Source organism: Labrus mixtus, chromosome 20, assembly GCF_963584025.1.
Source record: "Labrus mixtus chromosome 20, fLabMix1.1, whole genome shotgun sequence".
In the NCBI taxonomy this organism is placed as follows: domain Eukaryota; kingdom Metazoa; phylum Chordata; class Actinopteri; order Labriformes; family Labridae; genus Labrus; species Labrus mixtus.
This window is the reverse complement of record NC_083631.1, coordinates 20,711,596-20,739,591: the sequence shown is the minus strand read 5'-3', so window position 1 is coordinate 20,739,591 and position 27,996 is coordinate 20,711,596. Positions and strand designations below refer to the sequence as shown.

Here is a 27,996-nt window from a genome sequence, read left to right as displayed (position 1 = left end):
TCTTTTGCATGGCTATCCAAGTGACTAGGTGCTCTAGGTGCTTTCCATTTCATATTTCACACAACATACCTCGACACTATTTTTCACATCATTTTCATTTTTATTAAAGGTCAGTAAAATACCCTCTTATGTACAGTGTTTTATCTGTTAAATTTCCATGTTAACTTTGTTCTATATCTGCAATACATAAAACTTCAATACCACAATAAAAACATACAGCATTGTTCAGATGATCATTTCTAGAATTCATTCATACAGCAGAACATAAAATACAAAAGTAAAAAATGTTCTTGTAAAATTATTCCTTTAACAAAAAATAACATTTTGTGATTCCTCCTCAATAACTTGTGGAGTCCCTCAGGGAAACATCCTTGGTCCTCTTAACTTCTTTTAAAGTTCCTGTAGTTCCTGATTCTATTCCACAATAAAATGTAAAGGAAAGAGCGCCATCTAAGGTCTACATGAAAATGCACTGAGGATAAACACATTGTTTAAGAGAGGGCCTTGAAGATGTCTTGTGATCTGATGCCAATTCCACAGGAATTTGTTCTTTTTTTTGTTCTTGAACCTTTAAAAAGGGCAGATGGGGAATTTTAGGATCAATCCTTTTGCAAAGCAAGAAATTCGACATAGTCCATTCACTGCACTGAGGTCAGACAGTTGTATTCCACTGTCTGTTTCAAGAGATGATGATGTTTTTCTAGGAGCATCTTGAACTTATCCGGACGGTTTTGCTTCCGGGAATGTGAGTCTTTTTAAGGTGCCGAAAAGTGTTTTTGTTGGTTTTGAATTGGATCCTGACAAATAATTAATCTTTCAATACCAGTTCAGGACTCTAGATGGTTCCATCATATAAAGCACAGTGGTTTGAGAGAGGCTTGGGAATGTCTGCAGGTTCACTCAGTAGTTCCTCTTAAGTTCAATCTGGGTCATTTAAGGCACAGTGGTCAGAGGCAATCATCTTTAGCCAGTTGAGTCCAAGTTCACTTCCTGATGAACTTAAGAGAAGGTGAAGCTTTGATCCAAAGATTATGACGGTTCTTTGACACTTTGGAAGATCTTTGGCAGGTCTCATTGGGCATCCAAGAGGCCCTGTAGAGGGTTTTGAAGGTTCCAGAGCAGCTCATTTTGAGAAAACGGTTTGGAACTCTTTGAGCATGAGCTCCACTATTTGGCTCTGGAACACCATGTTGATCGTCATATTGGCCGACTCTGTCTGGGGGCGGAGCAAAGTGGGGCCGAACACAATGGCAACACTCTGAAAGGACATCCTGTTAGATTCCTTGTGCTCAATCACTCTAGAGAGAGAGAGAGAGGGAGAATGTGTTACAAGTTGCAGTGTCTGTTATTTGGAGGATTTTTTCTGTTTTGGGAATCATCCTCGTCTCAAACTATATAAAACATGAGAAGCAGAGCCAAAGGGCCTCATTCATCAACCGTTCTTTGAAAGATATTTCTTCTTAAAACCCACTTATGATATTTTAAGTTTTCTTTTCTGGGAATTCTTCTAAGCTACTAACACTCATGAGGCTTCTTACAGCCTGTCCTAACAGCACACTACGCCGACACCCGTTTCTATTAGAAAATTGAAGAACGAGGAAGGCACTGACACTCTCTTTTCTCACTCAGCACAGCGTGTTAGCTTGTTTTACAATGTGGAAATGACGGTGCATTAATAATATCCACATCCGTGATTGAAATGTTGAACTTTGATTTGTGTCAACAATAACAGACTCATGTACCAGTTTTAAGAACAGGTTCATGAGTCTTCCTAAGACTTTTCTTCAGATCCTCTGAAGAACAAACTGAAGAAAAAACTTGGTACGACTTTGGTAAATGAGGCCCATCGTTATCAAGATTCTTGTGTTCATATTCAAATGCACATGATCTGAGTAGAATGTAGTCTATGTTCTCTATGTTCAGTTGTCTCAGAAGCCTGAGAGTCAACTCACCTGAGCAGATGTTTGAACAGCAGCTCCATGGTGTCATTGTTAGGCAGAGGCAGGGAGCGAACCAGGTCCTTCATGTAGGAGACTCTCAGGGTGTAGTCTGGGACTTCTGCATGAAAATAAACATAAAGAGCTGCTTCTAAACAAACAGAAAAATGCTCAGCTCAAAGCACATAAACATTTCCTAGCTTTGGGGACGACTACCAACAACTGTTCAGGCTCAGAGGATTCTCAGAGGATGACACCCAATGACTCTGGTGACCCTTTCAACTTTTCTCTTGTCCAACAATAAACACATTGTTTCCCTCATTTTTAATTGTTTTAGACTTTCTTCAGCTCAACTTAAATTACTTCTTTACATCAGACCCAGTTGGGTTTTAATGGGTCTTTTTTTCTGTCAAAATAGTTTTAATCTGAGAGGGTGTTTTCAGAATTTAATCATGTAAAGATAAAAGATGAATTCCAGCTCTATGATGAGAAAAGTGTTTATTAAATAAAGCCCTACATGATAATATGTACATAGTACAGGTAAATAGTAGTTAAAAGTGTCTAAACTTGAAGGGCTATTCTTAAAGTGTAGATTATTTTACTGACGGATTGCAGCGATGAACTTCTCAAAGCAGCTGAAGGGAAATAACGGCTCTGGAAGCTCCCGCAGGAAGAGTTTGAGAGCTCCAGTTATTACGTGGATCTCCTCCCACTGTCCATCCTCCAGGTCTAGCTGCTCCTCTGCAGAGACAACAGGGATACAGTAAAAAGGACAATAAGTGGAACGCTTCGGGATGCAGAACAAAGAATTTGCTGCTGCTTCTCTTCGGTCTTGAATACAGTGTGCTGACATTGTCCATAACAGAGTAAATCACATCATCTGCATACGGTGATATTTAGGGAGCATTAAAAGTACCTTAATTGAGGTTTTGCAAAGGAAAGAGAGGTGAACAGACATAAGTGGTTCTCACATATACAGAAAACTTGCTGAATCTTATCTAGATATTTTCAGGAGTATATATGTGAAAAAGGCTTTTGTTACCATGGTCAGCTTTGTGTCGTAGTCTTTGGATCACAGCCAGGTTCCCGCTCACTCTGTAGATCCCGTCCACATCCAGACCTGAACAGACACACTCGTCAGTCTGCTGTGTCTAATTGTATTCTACTGTGTGTGTATGTGTGTGTTGGTGTTTACCTCTCCTCTCCACTGCTCTGATACACTTCTCCACAAATCTGGGGATGGTCGTGTTTTCTCTGTGACAGAGCGTATCCAGGTGACAGCCGAACACGTTGTCTAAAGTGATGCATCAAAACCAAACCATTAACAACGTAAGCAACAACCGACACACACACACATACTCAAACAGGTCCTGTTTGAAGACAGTGCGGTCACGATGTAAACAAACAGAGATGTGAGTTTTTACCTCTGATGTAGCCCTTCTCTTTGACGCTCTGCAGCGTGGGCCGACGCTGGAGGAAACGTCGCAGCTTGGTCCGAACATGTCTCTGCTCGGTGTCGGCTGTTCCCGATGAAACCCTGGCTGCTAAAAGGATGAATAAGAAGTAGGCAATCTGAGTTTTCTGCATGACAAGAAGCAGAATTACAAACTTTGTTTTGACCCTTTTTGGATTAATGAAATAAAATTTTATCACGATATCGATACCTGTTTGGATACCAAAGGTAAAAAAAAAAGTCCTAGGCACCCAATATTGAGCAACTTCTTGGTTTTCTTTTACCATAAAAACAGGAAAACTCCTGCACAATGTCTACTGCACAGAAACTTTGGCAACGTTTAAATGTTGCCAACTTATTAATGCAATTTAGCCAGTACTGCCTCTCTTTCGCTCGCCAAAGATTGAGTTTCAAAATATAACCCAAGATCTGTGTTGTTGTTGTCTTTTTAATTCTGGTATTTAACCATACTATGAACCTTTAAAATAATGGAGATTTTTTCAAGTGAAATGTGTGGTGTAAACTAGCATTTCAATATTGAACATTTTGACAACCCTACTCCCCTAAATCACAAAATCTTTCTTTAAAGCCCCATTCAGACTTTGTTGTACTGTGTATATGTGGAGCGCCTGTTGTGCCTTGTTTTTTGGCACTTTTGAGAAGAAAGCAGTCTGAAAAGAGCTAAAGACTCAACAATCCTCTCATGAAACATCTATAGAGGTTTTTTGTTTTTCGAAATGTAAATGTGACAAACTGAAGTCTGTACAACAGGATAGTGTTTGTTCTTCCAAGTTCATCTTCCACATCAGGTTATGTTCAGTTGTAAACATGGAAACGTGTAAATTGCAAAGCTTTATCTGAACATTAACACATCCATTAAGACTGCAGAAACTGGTGATGAATACATGACAGTCAGACTGAAAACTGGACTTAGAGTGGAGAACGTTAAGTCAACAGAGATAAACTGTGGACTCACATGTCCTCTTCCTGTCTTTGTCCTCTTTGTCAGAAGCATTGTCAACTTCGTCCTCGTCCTCAGACAGATACACCAGATCCTGAAAGAGTTCAACTTCATGAAGCAACCTTGCAAAACAGCTTTCCTGATTCAAGATATTTTCTGTTTAAAATGTAAGTCTGTTTCTCAGTCGTATATATATTACACAATCCTAGTTCTTATTCGAATGAGACATTTTGGCAGATCCTGCTCAGAAAAACAACGAGATAACTGATGTGGTGAGTGTGTTTGTTACCAGCTGTCGGATGCTCTCCTGTATCACTTTGAGCCAATCACTGATGATACTCTCGGTGTCGTACTGTATCAGATACTCGCAGCCCTGCCGAGTCTTAAGCTGCACGCAAACACAAAAACAGCGCAATCACACCCAGGTCCAAACACTTCACACACTGCACACGTGTTGCTTCAGTCTTTCAGATGCTGTTGTTACATACTGGTGCAGAAAACAGTGTTGAGAAACCATGATAAAGAAAACTGGGTATCCTTAAAACATAGTGTTACCATAGGAAAGTTAAACATCACAACACAATGTACACATGGAAACCGTTTCACATATTGTAACTATGGTAACGGACTACAGAGCCGATCAAAAACATTGGAACCATAAGCTAACCATAAGAGGTGTCATGTTTAAAGATGTGGTACCTCTAAAACGTTCTTTTTGGATGACTTTTCCTTGGAGGCCCTGCCAATCAAGGCTCCTCTCAGCTCGACGGTGTATTCTGGAACAATCTGTGACGATTTGCTCTGAAGAAAAGGAAAGCATCATCACCGATCAATGTCAGTGAAATAGGCACAGATTGTACCAAACATGGACATTGTCTAATAAGGGATGTCAACCATTGGTTTCTCAAGAGGTGTTATGAAGCCAAACGATGGCAGTCGCCGTAGTGGAAATGCTATCTTGTAGAGCTGAGAGTGATTTTAGCTGAACAGTTTAGTTCTGGTTCAGGCTGTTTGGTCAGATAAGCTACAATTTTCTCAATAAAACACGTTCATTAAACATTAGTCCAAAAGGTTTCATGAATTCAGTAAAAACACGTTCCTGATGTTCTGATTAGAAGAAGTTTTGCATATTTGATTGTTTTGTTAAAATACTTTTTTTTTTATCCAATGGCTTATTTTTTATCTTCATTAACCTTTTCACTTAGCTAAATACTGTTTGTTTGATTAGTGTTGTCGAGGAAAGAAAAGGTGCTTACAGCGTTTCCAGTTGGAGCAGATTTGGGGTCTTTGTGGAAGGTGAGGATCCCACCATGAAGGACCGTCCAGGACTGACTCCAGTTCTTCCTGTCAACACCAAAAGAGACAAGTTAGATCATGTTCCACACAACCCCAACTGAGCAAACAGCATCACATGAGGCACCTGATCACATGTCAAATGAAAAAAAAAAAACACAGACATAAAAAAGCATGAACCCCGTCTTTCTTCCATCTAGACCAAAAAGTGACTTCATAGAGAAATTGAGGATTTTTGTACAAGAGTGACATCTCACCTGATCTTTTTCCCATTGTCAGCTACTTTGGTCTTGTTGAGGATTCCTGCTTTCTCCAGCAGGTGGCACTGTGAAAGACAAAGACAGACAGTGAGACGGACAGACCGGTGAGTGTTCAGATTCCTTTGAACCTGCAGGTCAGCTTTGAAACATGACTCCCGTTCAAACATGGGAGTGGTTTGTGAGCAGATCTCTCAGCGCCTGCAGCCCTGACACATTATATCTCATTCACTCTCCGAGTCTTGTCTGACCCGCCTTGGAAATGTTTCCCTCTACTGTAAAATACACCATGTGTTTTTGTTCTACAAAACTACAATACATTAAATCACTGTGAGGCAACAAGACATAGCCCCCAACACACAAAAGATCTTCCTCATTGAACCTCAAGAAATATCCCCCATTGGCACTTAGGACCTATGCCATCACTCTTTAACCTAGGTAAGTACTCAAAAATGTTCCTTAAGGGCCACCAGCAGATCCCCAAAGACCCCTGGAAACTTCTTCTAAGATCCCAAACTCTTCAAAAAGAAACTAGATACCTAAAATATCCTTGTGGAATAACAGGCCTTTCTTAAACAACATCCCAAAGTTCTATAGGAACTGAAGACCCCCCCAAAACCTCCTCATAGACCCTTAAACTCATAGACGCTTCATGAGAAGAAACTTCTGCTCCCTGAATCTTGTGCAATGAAGCCCAATAACCTTCCTTGATACTCCTTAAGGATCCCCATACCCTTCTCACCCCAAGGACATCCGTCCGAGTGACTTTTTGTCCCTTAATTTCTTTAAATGTGTTCATCCTCATACAGAGTATTCTGATCCACTCCAAGTTTCCTGGCTAATTAGACATTAAGTCAGTTTTTATAAAAAAGTTTAGTTGAATTTGTATCTTAATTTGAAGCATGCTGTCATTTGGTTGTATTGAACACATAAATGTCACAGTTAAAACAACAATTTCTGAGAGACATTTTGCACTAGACACTAAAAGTTATGTCCTCATTATGAATAGCACCAACAGAAAACCACAACCAGAGCTTAAGAACTGTTCATGCGTTTGATATGACTAATTCAGAGGGGTTAGTAGAGAACAACTGGGTACACTTCTGGGCAATGTTCTAAGTCCTTCCAGCGCCACCTAGAGGCTGCTGTGTTCATCACAGAGTCTAAATTTGGAAGAAAATGTAATTCTTTCTGGTTTCATTCTCTGCCTGGTCCAGATGAGTTTTATTCAGCCTGCAGTGGAGACGTAGTTCGTAACAAAGCGAAAGATTTTACTCTGACCAGAATGAGATTCGGCCTAAAATGATGATGATAATGGTTTGATCAGGCCAAAAGCCCAATAAAATGTTTTGGTGGCATTACATTGTGATCACTTAGCTGTGTTCAGAGTGAAAGTGAAATGAACGAACGAATCTCCGCAGGGAGATTTCCTCAGTGGCAGACTTCTAACAGCGTTCTGTATCAAGTTAGGAGATCTTGTTTGTCTGCGTCCTTTAAGAGTTTACAGCAACACAGAGGCTGCACACCACCAGGGGGTAAGACCAGGGGTGGCATGGCTGGAGCTTATACATAAGCATGATGTTACTTTCAAGTCAATATAATTTGTAGGTAAAGAAAGAATTGAATTAATTTACATGCATGTGCCTACAAACATCACGCCACCCCGAAATAAGTCTGTGCCCCGGGTTGAAAAGTCTGGACACACCCCTGCACTCCACCTTACTACGGCAGAAAAAAGGAACAGATTTTTTTTTTTGTAATTTACACGATCACGATGCAGTTTTGTGTAAAGACAAAATGCACGTGTTTCCAGGTTTGTTCGATAGATTACAGGAAATGAAAACCTTGTAAAAAAAGATTGTACTTTGAATGGAGGCTGGATTGGATCATTCCTGATGCAAGAAGTCAAAGAGATGTAAACAGGGATGCTCTCTCAAGACAAAAGTAAAGTAAGTAAGTAATCACCCAAGTTCAAATTTGTGGACTCATTAAGATTCTTGTATGATGTAAAATACATGTGTTCACCGAGTGTCATTTGCAACATTTGCTCCGTGTCATATTTGCGTCTTGCCACTGAGTGTTATGCAAGAAATATAATTCACTTTGGGATGAACACACGCAGAGGGGAACTGCAACGTCTAACAGCCTCTTGGAAGCGTTTGACTGTCCAGAAAGAAATCCATGAAACCGTGGACTGAGAAAACCTCTCTAGTTGATAAATGAAGAATTTCGAATCCTTAATTCCGTTCAAAGACAAGATGAGGTCCATGAATATTTGTATGATACATTTGTTGACTGAAGCTGCAAAGCTAAGAAGAGACAGCAGGGGGCGTCGTCTGTCTGAACTGCCCAGAAAAGTTTCCTTCAGATAACAAGTTAGTGTTTTAGAATTCAGAATGTTAGTTTGATCCTGATTTTATAGAACAAAAGTTAGTAACATGTGGTCTGCTGTGAAACGTCGTCTGAGTGGTAACAAAAGAAACACAACCAAAGAGAACCCAAGAGCATCTTAAGCAGCCAATGAGCACCTACACTCAGCTCTTGGGAGCCTGTGCTCCGATCGGATAGATTCCTCTTCAGTCTGTGCCGATCAGAGAACTTGACGAGGAGGGGGGAAAATGGATGACATGAAAAGGTTTTAACAAATGAATGGGTGAAGGAATGATGGACAGGCAGGTTTTATGTTTAATGGATGTAACTGAGGACGTGAGAGAGGGCGAGCGTGTGTCTACCTGCAGACTGTCGGGGGAGTGTCTTCTGTTAGCGATTTCGGTGAAGTCAGAGATGTTTCTCCTGTGGCTCGGAGCAAACGTCTGACAAACAAAAAGCAGAACTTTAAATTCAGGTCAAGGTTTTTTTTTCTCGTTAGTATCACAGTACTAACCCTAACCCTAACCCTTTGTGTGTTTGGTAATACTCACATCTTCTGCAACGCTGTGTCTCCAGTTCTTAACCTGCAAAGCTGTTCCCTCCTCAGAAACTCCATTTCCCATCAGCCTTTGGGTCAATTGCGAACCCTGTCGTGGTGAATGAACTCGTAAATAAACAATCACTCGCCTGAAACTGCATGCTGACTAACAACACAACCACTCGTGGATTGATTACCTCCTGCAGCCTCCACTGGGAGCTGTTTCCATCCCTCAGGTCCAGATGAGCTCTCGGTATCAGATTCACATGCGGCTGAGGATTCTGGGAAAAGTACCAAGTAGATTATATGTAAACACAAGTTTAAGAGATAAAATCCCCATTACATGTAGTCTGTGTGTGTTTTAGTACGTGTGTGTGTGTGTGTGTGTGTGTGTGTGTGTGTGTTGTACCACTGTGAAGACAGCGTCGTTGTGGTCATTCGGTACGTCTACAGGATAATCTTCAGCTGGCAGTGGAGGCTTCAGGTAATCATAAAATAAACAATCATTAGTGAGAATTCCAAAACGTCTTAAAAAAGTCCTGTTGGTGAATCATAACAGAGCTCGGATATTTTCATTTAAGTAATTGAAAGCGTTCAGTAATCCTAACCAAGGCCCAATCCAGACTTTTCACAGGATCTTACCGGGCCTCCTCGAGGGGAGGACGGGGAGGAGGGGGATAGCGGCTCAGGTGCGGTCCATGACGTGGCTCCTGAGGTGGGGTTGTAGTAATAAAATCTCCCTGAGACCTCGTCCACCAGCTGCTCCCAACCACAGGAACCCTGAGAGGAAGGAGACGGTTTACAGACACAGACAACGTCAGCTGTTCAAGTGACATAAACATAAAACAAACAAAAGTTACACAAAGAAATTCATAATTAGAGCGTTAAAAGTCTGTCCTCATCAAACGGTTTATATGAAATCATACAAAAGGTGGTCCTCCAAACTGGTGTTGTAGTCAAGCCCACACTAACAGAGACCAAGACGTACCCGAGACCAGAGTGCTCCGAGACAAGACTGAGACATTTAGGGATCGAGACCGAGTCAAGAACAATATCAAGGCAGGGCTAGACCAAGACAAAGACCAAGACAAGACCAAGACCAAGACCGAGACCATAAATATCACTGAAAAATCTGAGTCACTCACTTAGACTGTAACTCCGGGAAAGGTTGTGGCCGTAACCAGGGGATACAAATCAAATTATGAATGAATTAAAGTTAATTGTTCTTCAAGAAATGTTTTCCTTCAAATCAAAGTAAAAGTGGAAAAATTGCCAGTCATAGTGGTCTTGACCAGTCTTGATTTAAAATCTGGAGTCCGCCCGGTCTGAGACGGAGACAAGACCGAGTAAAAATGCTTTCGATTTTGAGTCGAGACGGAGACGTTCAAAAAGTGGTCTTGAGACCTAGACCGATTTAAAGCACAAGGTGGGATCTGTTTGAAGGCTGCTGTTTCAAAGTACCCTAAAGAATCTGTATCCAGGTGCTCTTCGTCGTCTGTGTCCCGGTAGCCTTCAACATTTGTTTTTAAGTACCCTTTAGAGTCCATGTAAAGGAAGCCTACTCTTTAGGGTCTGTTTCGATGTTCCCTTTAGTGACAAACAGTCTGATTGGTTAAATATGTTCAAACAGCTGAAAAACAGCAATATCACATTTGACAACCTTCAGATAGAGGGCAGTGACAGAGGACAGGGTCCACATTTTAAAAAGGTCCTCACACTCACAATAAGCACCAGCAGAAAACACTCACATCCCAGGGGTCAATAAATAACGACCACATGTAGAATAACTGTAATGACCCCCCCACCATCATACCTGAGAGGAGGCTGGGGAGAGAAGAGGGGAGGGCGAGGTAAGCTGCTCCCCCTCACTCCTCCTGGACTGGTCCATGTCTCTGGCAGGAGGGGACGGAGGGCTCCGGGGGTCGGACCAGGTGGTCTGTCTGGTGACGGGGTGGAAGTAAAACACCTTCCCGGTGTCCTTGTCGGTGTGCTCCTGAACACACACAGAGGACATGACGAGAAACATACAACACTTCTGCAAATGTAATTCTGTTTTTATTCATTCTGATGAATGTCGTATATCTATGTCGTGTTTAAACTATCCCCTGATTCCTGACTGTTAGGTTTAATCATTAGTTATAGCAGATTAGCAGATCAGATGTAAGGATGTTACTTTGAAAGGTTGTTTGTCGTGTCGACGAGTCTTTAAGCCACGCAGTGATCCGTTGCCTGTTCTGAGTATCATGTGAGCCTTAACTGTTCATTCCATCACAGTGGAATAAACCTGATCGACTCGCATTACTTCTGATTAAAGATTAATGAGTTCAGCGACTTGCAGAAACATGAAGAAGCAGAGGAGAGCGTTTAAATTCAAATTAAAAATGACACAGAAAGGCTCACTGCCATATAATAAGACTATAGAGTAACATAAAGGGTTAAAAGTTTGAATTACAGACAGAAACTAAAAAGTGTTTTAGTATGTTTATGATAAGACAACACCCCTCCTTTCACATCGTACACTGTTCAGCTCCACCAATGAGCTTCAAGCAGCCTGTAGCTCCGCCCCTGCCCCTTTAACGTCCAGACCTGCTGGATTTCAACAACACATTGAATAAGGACTCCACCCAGCGTCTTCCCGGGCAGAAAAGCGCTGGTTGTGCGCCTCGAGAGTGTTTGCGTGAAGCGATGAGAAGAAAATCTCATTATTAACAACTGAAACAAGACGCTGGCGTTCAGAAATCAACCGTTAGGTGCACACGGGACTGACTCCTCTCAGTTACTCTTGTGAATCTTGATTTGTATAAACTGACATTTGTCCCATCTGAGCATAATCCTCTCTTCTGAAAATCAAAAAAAAAGTGAATCCCAGATCAACTCGGACTCAATCAGAGGACACCTCACCTGCCATCCATCCAGTGGGCTGACGGGGGAGGCGGGGCTTATCATCCCGGAGGAGGAAACCGAGGATGAGGGGGTGTGCTCTGGAATCGCAGGCGGTTCTTCAGGAGGGGGTGAAGAGGGCAGCGCAGGGACGGAGACCAAGATCTGTGGCAGAGATGTTTTCTTCAAAGAGGAGACATTTGCGTAGATGGGGGATTTATGGTCGAGCGAGCCGGGGCCCTAGAGAGAGAGAGAGAGAATGGGGGTCATTAACATATTGGGATGCCAAACACCTTAGTTACATCTTTGTACTTACACAAAAAAAAATCAAATTTCTAAGTTGATTTATTCCCTCAGTGAACGGAGTCTTCTTGACTCCAAACTGCAGACGGCATGCTGGACAAAGTTGTTTTGTGATCTTTAACTGTGACTGTGTGTGTGTGTGTGTGTGTGTGTGTGTGTGTGTGTGTGTGTGTGTGTGTGTGGGGAGGGGAGGGTGGTGGATGGAAGGAGCCGCTGTCCAACAGGAAGAACTCCTCCTATGTTTTATAAACACAGACACACATCACACACGTAAACAGGGAACAGCGAAAAACATTCCCTTTCATTTCTTTCTATCACAGAATATGAACGATTCTAGAGTCTGGTGGGACCCGCAACAGTCATATGGGGGGGGGGGGGGGGGGGGGGCAGTGTCCCAACGCTTACTCCCTTTAGTCTTTGTTCCTGTTTTTTTTTTGTCTCTCCTTGTATAATTCCTCTTCATTTGTCTTTGTTGACTTTCATTGATGAACTCTGGTTTTCACTGCAACAATGCTTAGCAGGGCAAGGAGAGTGGGTGCTGTCAGATGGGGCCCCATAGGGGGTAAGTTTGTGAGTCCTGGGGCCAGATTTCATTTGAAAAGCTTCTTGTCTGTTTGGTTTACCGCAGCATTGTGTAGCCTCACACTATAGCCTAATACCAACTACAACAATAACACAATTAATTATGACATGTAAAAAAGTGGATCGGTGCATCTCTAATCAGAACGGGTGCATCATTGCAGCACGGTGACCGTTTAATCTGGAGTTTCTTGTTTTCTTGATAGTGATAGTGATAGAAGACAAAGTTGTGATTGCCGTAGTTATGAGTCCAGACTAAAAGAAAAACTCTTCTTCTCTGCTGCACACAAACTTTTCCATAATCAATGATTGCTACCTGTTCTTAAATCCTGACCTGTTTTCTTCCAGCTGCTGGACCCTGCTTTACCCAGAACCTGAGAAGGTTTCTACCATCCTTATGTTTTGGAATAAAAGATACCCCCACCTAAACTCCTTCAATCTTTGAAGCCTTGAGAGAGCAGCACTCAGACCTGCTGAGACCAGAATCAGGGACGATCCTCTGAATGATTAACACACAGTCTTGATGTTTCACATTAACCTGAAGCCCCTCTCTCAGCTGATCAGCTGTCTTCACTGAAAGAGGAGCAATTTTATTTTATTTTACTTAATTACTTTCTACAAATCAATAACATCATTTAAAATACTTATAAAACTGATAAAATAATCAGCATGCAGCTACAGCTGGTCCAGTCTTAATGTGAGCATTTATGTTAAAGATGACCATTTTGTTACAAAATAACTGCCAGACTTACCCATAATGCACCCCTCTGCTTGTTTATGCATCATACAGCCCTTCAGAAACATGAAAAAGTGGGTTGTTGTCCTTTTTTTTTGTTTCCACCTGTAACTGGAGCTGCGTCATGCTGTCAGCCTGCAGCTCTGCTCTCTGCAGCGTGAAGCCACGCCCCCTGTCTCTGAGCAAAGTGTGGCCCCGCCCCCCGTCTATTGCTGGGATGAGACCACGCCCCCCATCTACCTATACATCCTCCTGGAATTTTTAGTTTTTAAGCCCATAAAATAACTGCAACTTCATGTCCTTCTTCAGGATAATCCCTCAAGCCTGCAACTTTTACAACGGGAGACGTTTACGTCCTGCAGGGCTCATGACCTCCGACTCCCTGAACCTCATGGAAATAATCACCAGAAGAAATTCATGGAGACTTTTAAAGGACCCTTTACACATTTTGCAGGATATGTGGATCCTTCTAAAGAATATAATTTGATTGACAAGAACACCTAGAACCTGCTCAGGGATTTATTGGAGTTTTCAAGGACTCAAAGGATTTGAATGGTTTCATTTCATCATCAAGTCGTTGAACTTTATGTGTCTCTGAGATTATTGTGTTTCCCTTTTAATGTTACACAAAGTTTCTATAAAGACTCATGGACACAGACGAGTTCCTGATCTGAGGTCTGTGTTTGTCTGCCGCCCCCTGCTGGTTCAGTTTAATTCTCACAGACAGGAAACCCGTTCTGCATTCAGGATACAACTACAACAAAACTGTTTCCTGTAACCATAGAGAACAGAATAATATGAGAAAGCAAAGTTTAGCCCTTGTGTTGTAAGAGGGGGAGGAGGTAAAGAAGTAGAAGAAGAAAAAGAAAGATGAAATGGGAAAAACAAAAAAGAGCAGGAGAAAAATAAATTGAGGAGGAGAGTGATTAGATAAAGTAGACTGAAAGAGAAAAGAAGGAAATGAAAATAAAGAGAAGGAAAGGAAATAAGAAACACATGGAGGAAGAGGAGAAGAGGAAAAGATGATACACTATGATCCATCACATCATCATATGATCACATGATGATGTCATCTAAACTGCTGAGGGGGAAGTGAAACTGCAGAAGGCGTCTTTCAAATTCTCAGAGAAAACAGCAAACAAAGCCGGAGAGAATAACTTAGAATTAACAATTATTTGCCAACAACGTGTAAAAAAACATGTGGGATATTCACAAGAGCAAGAATATAAATCTTTTTAAAATGAGTATAAACTGTTGTGATTAAAGATGTCAACAACTCTTTTAGATTCATTAACCTGCAGAAATGTTTCAGTAAACATCGTCTCATAATTTATATATCGAGTATAAAAACAAATGATTATAAATGTATTCATAACATCTTTAGAAATGAAGTCTCAACTCAAATATTGAGTTCTTTCAGACTTTTACTTAGTAATCTTTTGTTTTTATGTGTCACCTAAATAATTAATTACACACACACACACACACACATACACACACACACACACACACACACACACACACACACACACACACACACACACACACAGGTGTCAGGTGTCGGGTGACTCCGGTTGTCCCTCTCGTCCTGCAGGTGTCGCTGCAGCCACACCTCCTCACAGTTTCCTGTCTGACCCTGAATACATCCTGCTCGCTGTGACATCACAACATCCTGCTGACATCATCACATCCTGCTGTGATGTCACCACACGAAAAATATAAAGATGAGAAGTAAAACTAAATTGTGAGATGTCTAAACAATAGAAAAGCAAGTACGCATATTGTTCGATTAACCATTGAAATAGAGACAAAAAAGATTTTAAAAAGACCAAAAAAAAAGCCTTCAATTTAATTATCAAAGAATTTGATTTTCATCCACGACCGGTTCAGTGCCGTGCTGGAGGCCAAAGGTCAGCGTCTTTCTGTCTGATGAGAATAAAAAGAGGAAACAGCTTTTTTCTTCTCCTTCTCTGAGCTTCCTGAGCGGACTCTGCAGGAAATGACACGCTGCGGAGGGCTTTTATTTTGGAAAAGAAAAGACATGCAGCTGAATCTAACTGAACTCTCTGTGACTAATAACCAATGCCCAGAACATTTCCTTTAATTATTTGCTGATATGTTTATGATTATTGATAATAACTCTTCATTCATACAACACACGCTGAGAGAGCGTGGAGTCTTAATGAGAGTTAAGAACGACAAATGAAAATTGACTCATGTCTGCAACTGGGAAAGGAAAGACTGAGCTGTTTTTAAATCAGCATCAAGTCAATATTAAACCATTAAGTGAATAAAATCTCAAAGTCTTAACCAAGCAAAGACAAAAACACAACAAGCACACACACACTGAGCAACAATCATACAAACATTTACGAGTTTGCCGTCTGCCGATCGTAATATTTTATGAACTCAGAGCAAACTGTGATTTTGTAAAATATGAATTTTAATACATAATCTTGACTTAAATCGGCAAATATAGGTAGGACAGCCGGCAAATGAAGGATTAAGGAATACTGTTAAAATGATCAAACACAGGATCTAACCTGGTATAACTGTATGAACTTACGATACACTTATGTAACCTGTAAGGTCCGTTCATTTATGTATCTATTTCTGGCGTCATTTCACAACAACAAAGAATTTAAAAAAAGGTCACAGAAGTCTTACCTGTGTCGGGGGCAGGGTAGGTGGTGGTGCAGGTGCAGGTGCATGTTCAGGTGGTTCTCCAGGACTCACTCGTCCTCCAACCAGAGCCTCAATGTCCAGGTTCAGGTCCTGGATGGACTCATAGATGTGGTGATGTGAATCCTCCTTTAGAGAATCTTCCTCACCAGTGCTACTCTCAACACTGATCTCCTCCTCCTCCTCCGCCATTTCCTCCTCCTCCTCCTCTTCCTCCTCTAGCTCTATTGGGGTGTCTTGGTTGTCACCTGTAGAAGGTAAGCACCCGCTGTGGTCATTGTATGGGGGAACCATAGGGACCATCGGTGTCTCCACCGGGATGGGCTGGGTATGGGGCCGGGATGTGGACAGCGGGTCTGCTGGACTGAAACTAGGAACTCGAGGTTTTCCGGAGTCCCTCTGATCTTCCAAAAATCCTGAACTATGTTTTTTGCTTAGAGCATCTTCGGCCATGTTTGAAGTCCCACTGGTGGTTGTATTCTCTGCAGGAGCAGCAGAAGGGTCGCTCGGAGGTCGCTGCACTGGCGCCACCGGCGGCGACAGATCTTGAAATTCTAGTGGGACACCAAATGTGGACATGCGGTTCTCAGTCTTGCGGTATCCGGTGGAAGCATCAGGTCGGAGTCGAATAGTCACCTCATCACCTGGTTTGGTCTTGGCCGCACTTGGCTCCTCCAGAGTCTTTGGAACAGGAACGGGTACAGGAACAGGTACAGGAACTGGGACAGGAACAGGAACAGGAACAGGTGCTGCAACAGGAACCAGCACCTGTTCAGGACTGGGTGAAGCGGAAAAGTCCAGAAGCGAGGGGAAATCTACCGGCAGCTCCTTGACGTACTTGGCGGGGATGTAGAAGGGCTTTGAGTTTTTGTCCCTTTGGACATGCCACCAGTGGTCGTTGGACTTAGCCAGGAGGACGTAGCGCTCATTGGGCTTGATGGAGACCAGCTCCCCATCCCGACCCTGGTACTCATACTGAAACTCCACCAGGACCAGGCCTGTAATAAATAAATAAAACAGTAACATGAATTACAGGAGCTATTGGTAACGTTCCTTTGCTTGTGATTACAGTAGGCTAGTGCTAATGCTACTTCTACTAATTCAACTTTTAAAAGCACTACTACACGTTTAAGAAATGCTGTTATCGCTAATGCTACATTAACTTGCATTTCTCTTTTTAACATTGTTTTCCACTGATAACTAGATATCACTTAATTTGTCAGTTCTAATGCTACATCAACTTCTACTCACACTGCTAACTTTACTACGCTCACTTTGATAATCAACACTTAATGATTTCTGTTAGCCTACTTTAACTGCTAATGCTATCATTTCTTTTGCTAGTGCTTTGCTAGCAATAAATTGAATCAGTTAAATTTTGCGTTCAACCCTTACATGATAACTTTAATTATTACATTTTTGAATCAACACTTTATAATTCTCTCACTGCTTCATCTAATTGTACTATTAAGCTGCCACTTAAATTTGAATTCGTAAAACATGTTCAGCACCTTATTGCTCCTGTGAAAGGAGAACTCACCTCGGCCAAGCAGAGAGGAGGTTGTTGCCATGGTGAAGGGCACTGAACTCCTAAGGCCCCGCCCCCCCCACCTCTCAGGTAGATGGGCACACCTGATGGGTAGATGGGTCAAAGGACACACCTGATCATCAGCCCCCTAAAACAAATAAGAGAAAACTTTCATCACACCAGATATTACAGATTCAGCGCAAAAAAAAACATACGTCAACCGGACTCCACTGACAAAAACAGTAACTTTAACTCAGAGATCGCATAAGCCGCTGATCCACTTCAGACATAAGTTAGTTTGGTTTGTGTAGTTGTGGAACTTCTGTGTTTTAAACACTAAGTTCAGATCAAACAGAAGTTTTGATTGGGTAACACAAATAAAGATAAACCTGTCAAAGCACAACAATATCAGAAATTGTGTCTTTTGACGTAAAATGACATGCGTTAACATAAGGTTAAAAGAAATGTACCTATTGTGTTATTGCGACTAAAACTGGACTTTAAAAATATGTAGTAGTCCGGCTAAAATCTTAACTGTGCATGTAAACGTACTGAGTTTTCTACAATTCTACAAATCACTTAGCAGATGCTTTTATCCAAAGCGACGTACATCAGAGAGTAAGTACAACACAAGCAAGGATCTAGAAAAAAGGGAACAATGTCAGTAAGAGCAAACGATCAGCTTTGAGTCTGATTGGACACACAGGTGCTGACAGGAAGTGACCAGAGGCAAAGCACAACATTGACGGCAGTTCTTGAGAGCTCTAATCAGTATAGAAACCATCTTATAAGTCGTCGTTATCAAACAAAAACCATCGTCATTACCATCATCATCATCAATAATAATATGGAGACCATCATCATTAAGTTAGTAGGTATTCATGAAAGAGCTGGGTCTTTAGCTTTTTCTTAAAGGTGCAGAGGGACTCTGCAGATCCAATGGAGTTTGGAAGTTCATTCCACCACCGGGGGGTGACAGAGGAGAAGAGTCTAGTCAGCGTCTTAGGACCCTGTTGTGAAGGTTGGATCAGACGCCTTTCATTGGCAGAGCGTAGTGGGCGGGAGGGAGTGTAGACCTGGATGAGAGAGTTAAAGTAAGGAGGAGCCGTTTTTGTCGCTGTTTTGTAAGCGAGCAGCAGAGTTTTAACTTTGATGCGAGCAGTAACTGGGAGCCAGTGTAAGGAGATGAACAGCGGAGTGACATGTGCTCTTTTAGGAAGGTTGAAGACCAGTCGTGCTGCTGCATTTTGTATCATCTGCAGAGGTTTGATAGTGCATGTAGGAAGACCTGCCAGTAGAGAGTTGCAATAGTCGATGCGTGATATCACAAGAGCCTGTACCAGGAGCTGTGTAGCGTGTTCCGACAGGTAAGGTCTGATCATCCTGATGTTGTACAGGGCAAATCGACATGACCGGGCAATCGAGGCTCCTTGAACCTTAAAAGTTAGCTGGTCATCAATCATGACACCCAGGTTCCCGGCAGACTTTGTGGGCATGAGTTTGGTTGTTCCAAGCTGGATATTGATCTGTGGTTGCATAGAGGGACTGGCTGGGATGACAAGGAGCTCAGTCTTTGAAAGACTGAGTTGAAGGTGGCGTTCATTCATCCATTTAGAGATATCAGCAAGGCATGACGAGATTCTTGCAGAGACTGTAACATTGGCTGGCGGGAATGACAGGAAGAGCTGGGTATCGTCAGCAAAGCAGTGGTATGAGAAGCCATGAGAGAGGATTATTGAACCAAGTGAGCTTGTGTATATGGAGAAGAGAAGGGGACCAAGCACTGACCCTTGAGGTACCCCTGTGGATAAGCTGTGCACTTTGGACACTTCTCCCTTCCACGAAAAAGCCAAAAGTAAATGAAGGGTGGGTAGAAAAGGCTTTCTTAAGCAGAGACAAGTTGTTGAGATTTCGTTGTCTATGACAGATGTGTCTTTTCCTGTTCCCATGAATGACAGAGATTTCTTTGTAGCACACCGTAGGAAATAGGCAAAGCAGTAGTCCTAGATGCCCGGGCTCCGTGGCCACGCTGAAGCGTCAGACGCTTGTTTTCTGCTGGCAGTTTCGGATTCAGACTCTTTTAATCTTGGATTTTCATGAAAATCCCGCCCCAGATTTTCAGCTTGCAATCAACAGAGGATGTGACACGCGTCAACTTCCTCTCCTGTTGATGCTCAGAAAATGAAATTTAAGTGCTCAGTCCAAACAAAGCCTGACAACGACCCACTATCAATATCTATCCAAAGCAAGTTTCGATTCACCCGCCTAGCTGACAAGACCTTCCTAGTTTTCAGATAAGAGCTTGTTCTGCTGGTAAAAAAAGAGTCTGTTTTCGTTGAAGAAAAATAATTTACAGTTGATTCTGGTTCAAAAAGCATCTTCCTCTCTAAAAACAAAAAATAAACGGTCTATCTCTGTAGGGATCCTTTCTGTAATGTTGTTAGACACTTGGAATAATAATCTGAGCCTGATGATAATAGCGATAATAAAAAACTTGGATGAGGCTCATTTGCCCCATATTTTGAAACCTGTGTCACTGCTACCAGATGAAACTATCCGCTGAAGCAATTACAACTACAACTTTTAATTATTAAAAAAAAAAAAACATGAATATAAATGTCCTGGTTTTTTAAGCCCAGAAGTTGAAATACAAAAAAAGTTCCTTCAATAGGTTTGTTCATCTCTTGCATTTTTGTGAAACTACACTGAATCAGAATGAAAGCTCTTGCGATGACTGACTCATGTGATGTTACACCTAAGCTTGTGAATAATAGGTCAGGGCTGTGTTTTATCTTGTTTGATCACGATTAAAATTCAGGACTCTCGTTTGAAAGAGTCATCAGTAAATTGTAAACAAACCAGTACACACTGAGAGGCAATATGCAATATTTGTAAAACTCTATGCAATGCAGGACATCAGATATGAATTCAATTTTACTGGAGCCTATAATAATCTGTTTTTGACACTCTGATGTTGTTACTTTAATTTTATGATCAACAGTCATTACTATGAAGTGTTTTACACCCTGAGAGACGCTACTGAAAAAGACACAGAGAGAGGTATGACAGTTATGTGTTCCTCATCTTGTCAGAACAAGTCAAACTACAATCAGCTCTGCGTACTGAACTCCTCCCGCAGCTACTGCTAAACCTCATGCCTCACTCTCCTGCTTTCAGTTCGTCTTCATGCCTTCCTCTCTGTGGTCAGAAATGCATCATCGTCATGTGAGCCTGGTGTCGTCTTACAGCAGATCCTGTGTCACTGAGGTTTACAGCCCAACATGAGCAGAGTCCAGCAGTGAAAGACTCACCTGTGTTAGTGTCAGTATAATGTCCATATCCACAGCAATACGACAAAAGTTACTCTCACCTGTCCGCTTCACACCTGCTCTGATTTCAGCGTTTCAAAGTAAAAGGCCTCCAGCAAAGAAATGGGTCACACAAGACGTGTTCAACCTGAGGCAAACAACACTTGCAGGTTTTCTTTCCAAAACTCAGGCCCCGCCCACTCACCAGGTAAAGGGGCGGGGCACATCAGTGTATCCCCTGCTCAGGTGGAAACCTGCAGACCTGTAGCGCTTAGTCAGCTGGATCAAAGGCTCTTTAAACAAAAAGCCCAGATTATGAATGTAAACAGGGACACGGTTTAAATAAACTGCAGGGACTCTGCTGATCCTGAGTCAGTTATTTAACTGAAATGCCTGGGTGTGCGTGTGTAACATGACATTTAATATTTTCTCTAAATGACTGCTTATTACCAAAGTTACTTTTGACTTTTTTAAGCTTATTTAACAAGTGTTTTAGTTTCTATTCGCACTGTATCGCAGATATAAAGAGTCTGTATTTACGTAACACTTTGAAGCATTGCATTGCTGTAACAATCTCTGCTTTCTTCTGCTCTGACTTTCTCTGACTTTGTTCTGCCCATGCTCAGATGTACAAATCTGATTAACCGGGTTATTTGTACACACAGCAATAACCAATCAGATTTCAGATTTCTGTTATTAAAGCAACTTGAAATTCTGTATGATTTTTAAAAGAGAATAATGGGAAGCTTGCCTCTAAAAACGTATTGTTTTTTACTACATTATAAGTGAGGATAAACCAGGAACCTCCAAGCAAGGCACCACACACACACGCACACACACACACACACACACACACACACACACACACACAGAACAATAGCAGAAGGTTGATCAGGCCTCGACTGTTTAGAGAGGGAAGCGTCTGCTTTCCTGCTCTAAGCCAGCCCCCAAGGCTGTTTAGACTCCGCCCCTCCGTGACATCACACACTGTGTGTATGTTTCCTGTCTTTGTAAAGGAACAATAGGGTGACTGCAGTCCGTTTGGTCAGATGGAGCTGAATAGTGGAATTTCCACTGTTCAAATTTTGAATCATTAGTTTAACATAAAAAACATTTTCAGTATCTCTGTTTGTGTCGGACACTTTAATGTCATCACAGAAATCGGGCATGTCTGCTGCATTAGTTAATTTATTAAACTAAAGAAAAAGAAAGCTGCTGATGAAGTAACAGCTTGAACTACAGACCTGCTAACACAAAAATCTCACCTTTGACCTAATAACAGCAACTTAGGGGTTAAAACATGAAGTGCAAAAACATGTAGTTCCCCGACTGTCCACTTGAGGCTGGCTCCAAAAGTGAGTCAATCCCCATAGAGCGCCATGTTAAACTATCCAACTTTACAGCAGAAGTATACTGCATATGTTCAAGCAAACTGAGTGTTTGTTATTACCACTCACATGTTTAATTATATTCAAACTAAATGTCATGCATAATCAGGGGCGTGGCCTCTTCCAGAGACAGCTGCTAGCTGTCTTTGATATAGGTGTCACCTCAGGAAATCCAGTCTCTGAACCTAACCTCTCAGCTGTTTTTGTAGTGTTGGAGCATTTTGGATTTTTTTTTTTACGTTTAAATATCAGACAAATAATATCTCTTGCTGTGTAGATTATTGCACTGAGAGACCATCCAAGAGGTCTGAGCTTTGGTATTTACACTGAGTGATATTCATATATTATTTATTATTTTAGTTGTTAGCTTTAATTTGCTGACAGGTTTGCCTGGGCTTACCATACTTGGCTTGTTAGCTAGTTATGTATAAGCCACTCACTGCTCTCTAGCTGCCCCTTCTTCTCCAAATGTGGTCACTTCTGACTTCAGAAAAAACATTACTGAAACTTGAGACTTCAAACAGTAGTACACACACAAGAGGATGCAGTTATCAGTTGCTACATCATACAGTATATCTATCATTTGAAAAGTGAATGCCCATGGTGTGAAGGTGTAAACTTTGTGCACTATAGATTTCAGAGCAGTTGTACAAATACATTTGCCAAGTCCTGATGACTGTTTGACGCCCTTTATATGGATCTTAGTATGAATCTGTTCCAAGCGATTTTGGCAAGAATCATTTTTTGCGCCTCTGAGTTCAACTCTTCAAATGTTCAATTGATCATGTTCGTCTTCAATTCGATGTTTACAAATTCAGAATAAAAAATTCTAGTTTTAAAAATACGACAGGCTAAAATGCGAGATATAAAAATGTCAGCCAATGTATTTTCAAGTTGCTCCAATTCAACTGGCGAAATTCCGATTCAAAATACGAGGGTAGAAAATACACCTGGGAACCCGAGGAATACCGATCGATTCTAACTCAAGTTAAACCAACGAACAGCCAAGTTGCGCTCCATTGGTCACGTGACGCCAGCTAACGGTAAATGGTATTCTGAAGGAAATATTACCTCTCCTGTTTGACATTTGTTTTGGATTTCTTTAGATTCAGTAATAGACAATAACTGACACTTATAAATTAACAGAATTTGTTAAACAAAATCTACATGGAACTTGCAATACGGTTTAGTCGTTTTTTTTACTCTTAAAGTTATTAGATATTTTTTAATTTATTATTTTTAACGCTTCCCTTCTTTGATTGTTTTCTGTTTGTTGTGAGCGGGGATAAATAAAGTTTCAGGGAACTGCAGAAAACAAAGCTCAATGACTGGTCCTTTATACGGCCTTTGTGGAGATCAACAGTCGAACCTGCTTTGAGTCACATACACACCTGATACTCACCTGAGGCAGGTGATGTACTGGAATGCAGCCGACCCTTCTCCCTCCCTCCCTCCCATTCTCTCTATCCTACCCTCTCTCTCTCTCTCTCTCTCTCTCTCTCTCTCTCTCCCTCTCTGTTTTTCTCTGTCCCTCTGCCACACCCATCCCAGCAGGAATGTAACACACAGTAACACTCATTCACACACACACACACACACACACACACACACCAACTCCTCTATCCAACCACGGGAATGATGTGTGTGAGAAACTAAACTGCACTGTCAATAATCAAACCAAGGTTGAGGCTTTGTGGTAGGCCACGCCCCATCAACCAATCAGAAAGGAGAGATAATTTAAAGGAGAAGTTCACCATAGAGTCGTCATTTCGCTTAGAGAGGATCATGTGATCTTTGACATCATTAACCTGAAAGCCAATCAAGATTTGTTCAGGCAGATGTGAAGTGCGTTCAACCTTTGCCCTGTGTGTGAGAGCGGGGTGTGGTTACAGCCAGAGGAATACACACACAGTGAAAAAGGCAGACAAAAATAACTGAGTTTAAATCATAAACCCGTAGGCGGACTCCACCTCCTGAATCCTGGAATGTTTTGAGAAAGCTTGGACTCTGACCACACTGTGTTTATCTGTTTACCACACAAATACAGAACTACTGCTCTGTGATTGGATGTCAAAAGTCTGGTATAATGAGGTATTTGACGGATCCAGGACCCTCAGACCACCTCAAGAAGTTTTTAAACTTTCTCAAATTCCCTGAAACCACATAAAGGATTTCTCAAAGTTACTTTGACAGTCTTTACAAGGATCTTTACAAACTACTCAGACCTATGAAACCTAATAAATGACACCTAATAGATACCTAAAGACATTCCTTACCAATCCAAGGATCTCTACAGCTCTATAAAGGACCTCTTATTGTTGCAGCCTCCTAAACCATGTATACTTGAGAACCTCCCTTGGGACTTCTACTGCCCAAGGATCTCCTTGATCTGTTCACTGCACTCAACAACTTCTCCAAGGACCCTAAGAACCTAAAGTCCCCTTTCAACCACAGGAACTTTCCCCTGGAACTAGGGACCTTTCTAGGAACTATGTGCATTTCGACCGCAGGAACCTGGGTCTAAAGTCAGCTCTGGAGTATTTGATCTACCCCTAAAAAGACCCTGCTCAGGGGGTAGTACTTTCCGAAGGTCCAGGGACTTTGGCCGTCAGGGCCTGCGTCACCTACAGCCCTGAACTCTGATTGGTTAGGCACTCCCAGCATTTTAGGTCAGCCGCCATTTTTAAGACTGCAGCTGCAAGTCGGCTGTTTTCATCGCGCTTCAACATGTTTCGTAATGGACTTCTGAAATCCATCATCTGGCCTAAAGTCGAGCATTGAATCCGCTTCGCTCACAGCGTTGGTTGATTCAATGAATCCATTTGTACAGCACATGCTGAACCTCCTCCATACTAGCAGGCTTCTTGTTGTGTCGAACAAATCGTGATGCTGGCCTGTACGTTGCCTTATATGGCGATATCTCTGTTATACGACTTTGATCTTCTTCTTACCGCCACCTACTGGACAGGCGGTGTAAGGCGCCATTGGCCCGATTTGCATAATATTCCCCGGACTTCATGCCAGGACTGACATGCTGAAAACAATGGGCCACAGAAACCATTTAGTTACTTGAAGAGAAGGCCTTTGGTCAAAAAGAAACTTATGACAATTTATAGTTTAATAGAACAGGAATATCTCTGCCACTTAAAGGACCTTTTACAGTCCCTTCAAGGACCTCAACAACATGTGCCTCAAACTCCCAGAGGACCTTTACATACTGATTAAGAAACTTCCTTACCTGGTTATTTGCCTGGAGGTATGTAAGGACTTCTGCAACCTACTCAAGACCACTGACAACATCTTCAGTCATCACCAGCAAACCCAATTGTCATCCACAACAAATTCAAGGACCTTTACACTTTCTGCAAGAGCATGTACACCCAAATCAAGGACAGATCTGCTCAAGGACCTAAATGCTATCTTCAATGACCAGTAAATGGACATCTGAAGGCATTAAGGGGCCTGGACAAGTTGCTCAAAGACCTTATAGACTACTTGACTCCCTCTCCAATGACCCAGTAAAGTTCCTTATGGGCCTGCACAGCCTCCTTAAGGACATTACAAATGTTGTATGAAACTTTAACCCTTGTGTCCCCTTAAGAGAAAACTTCCTCACTACTCCTTGTGACCACAGAAAGGTCAAAGACCATATGTGTCACATCTTATCTGATCTATTCCTCTATAGATTCTTTCATTATTTCAACATACAAACAGGTAATGAGACTAGTCTTCTATTACTATCCCAGTCTGACATGGGTCAATGATAACCCACAACATTTATTATGGTGCATAATGTGTAAAAAAGTGTTTTACTAACCATTCCTTAGAAATCTCACCTTCAATAAAAACTACCTAACAATCTTGCTTAAGCACGGTACGGGACAACTTTGGTAGTGTGAGTGCGCCCTATCTCTCTCTCTCTGAGTTACACTTCCAGTTTTTTTTACTGAAACTTTAAATATAAATTAAACAGATTTCTTTAGGTAGCAACTGGGATGCATCGGACTCATTCAAAATCAAATGTGTTTTTCATTTTGGAAAATGGTGGAAAAATCAATTGTAAGAATTTAGATTTAAAAAATGTTTTCAAAATAGATTCAATTGAAAAAGTCTCAAAGTGTGGGTTTACAGACTTATGCTTATATAATATGCATGCAGTAGAGAACGATGTCTTACATGTAGTTAATAACTCCATACTAGTTTTTTATTATGGCAGAACTTTACTTCAGCTTTGAAAGTAAAATAATTAGATCTGTGTCGAATCTAAACAACCATAATAAGAGACTTTCTGTAACAGTTTTTATACATTTTAATTTAAAAGTTGTGTATTATGTCACATGTTTATATTTTACTTGGTATTGATGTAAATGAAAGAAGCCAAATGCCGATGAACACTATGTTTACCTTGATGATGTAAATCCTATTTTAGTTTTAACTGTATTTAACTATGTCAAATAAAGATGAGCTAGTATGAGAAAGAAATGTTTCCATACAAATATTCAATCCATACATGTTTTTCACATCTATGGTTTTTAATTTGCTCACTCAAAATGAAACAGTAATTTATTTTCTCTATATTTGATTATGTAAAAGTGAAATATTATGGATTTTTTTAATGAAAAATATTTACCACAGTTTATAAAATTTGAATACGTTCACACATCATATACTGCAGATTTAGCAAATTATGTTTTATTATTCAGAAATATATTAACTTTATTTAAAGTAATATGGGACTTCAGATGAACCATAGACTGACATGCAATCTATAAATCAAATTGTATGGCCTTTAATAATTTTTGTAAGAAATCAAAATTCACTGAAATAATACCTAAGTTAAGTAAAAACATTTTAAAACATGAATTGAAATGGTTTTTTTTCTCCCAAAGATGTAATGCTTCTTTCTGTTTAAGATAGTTCAGATATTTTCAGAGCTGTTTTACCCGGATACACAGATTGAGGTTTTTATAGACTCAGAACCTGTTTTACTTTAAGTGTGTGGTATAAAATAAAGACACAATGCAAACACACACACACACACACACACACACACACACACACACACACACACACACACACACACACACACACACACACACACACACACACACACACTCACACACCCTCACACACAAACATCCAGGTAAAACTTGAACATAACAAAAGTCAGGCCTTTACTCTGTAGTGAGTAAGTAGTTTGTTAGTAGTTAGTAAGTTAGGAGTGAAAACCAACATGGTCCCCACAGTGCAGGTACGGAAACAGACTAATGTCCCTGTAATGTAGGTAAACCATTTTTTTATGTTTAGCAGTTCAAAGTTTTTAAAATATTTAGTTTAACAAGACCACACGAAACTAAAAAAAACTAAAAACAAACAGAAAACAAAACACACACAATGAACTTCAAAATGCAATAAAATAAAAACAAAATACACAAAATTAAGTGTGAAAAACTTTCAACTGCACATACAGTAGATAGATAGATAGATAGATAGATAGATAGATAGATAGATAGATAGTTAGATAGATAGATAGATAGATAGATAGATAGATAGATAGATAGATAGATAGATAGATAGATAGATAGATAGATTTGTGTGTTTACCGGCAGTAAGTGTAAAATCCAATCATCCTGCTCTTTGTGTTTTCTTGCTCTTCTGCTCCTGAAGGGGCGAGTCCAAATCACAGAAACAGGTTCCTCACAGTTTCTCTCTCTCTCTCTCTCTCTCTCTCTCTCTCTCCCTGGTCCCGCCCCTCCCTGACCTGCCAGTCTCAGCTTGTCCTC

General features: G+C 41.1%; 1 protein-coding gene across 4 annotated transcripts; it reads right to left on the bottom strand.

The window, feature by feature from the left end:
• Positions 1-79: 79 nt before the first annotated feature.
• On the bottom strand, positions 80-27,940 carry arhgap27l (Rho GTPase activating protein 27, like). Of its 4 annotated transcripts, none has more exons than XM_061027105.1 (22): positions 27,817-27,940; positions 17,530-17,665; positions 15,975-16,987; positions 11,711-11,929; positions 10,623-10,802; positions 9,452-9,589; positions 9,219-9,287; positions 9,007-9,090; positions 8,823-8,918; positions 8,634-8,714; positions 8,434-8,499; positions 5,902-5,969; positions 5,608-5,695; positions 5,051-5,152; positions 4,641-4,739; positions 4,367-4,445; positions 3,362-3,481; positions 3,133-3,231; positions 2,980-3,057; positions 2,544-2,678; positions 1,953-2,058; positions 80-1,298 (listed from the first exon to the last, which is right to left on the bottom strand). In XM_061027105.1, exons 2-22 carry the CDS (start codon positions 17,558-17,560, stop codon positions 1,124-1,126), a joined length of 3,126 nt encoding a protein of 1,041 aa, XP_060883088.1. In that variant the 5' UTR covers positions 17,561-17,665; positions 27,817-27,940; the 3' UTR covers positions 80-1,123. The 4 variants fall into 4 exon arrangements, with proteins under 4 accessions (XP_060883088.1, XP_060883089.1, XP_060883090.1 ...); XM_061027106.1 differs by lacking the exon at positions 27,817-27,940 and adding an exon at positions 23,616-24,093; XM_061027107.1 differs by lacking the exon at positions 27,817-27,940 and adding an exon at positions 20,888-21,002.
• Between the last annotated feature and the right edge of the window lie 56 nt (positions 27,941-27,996).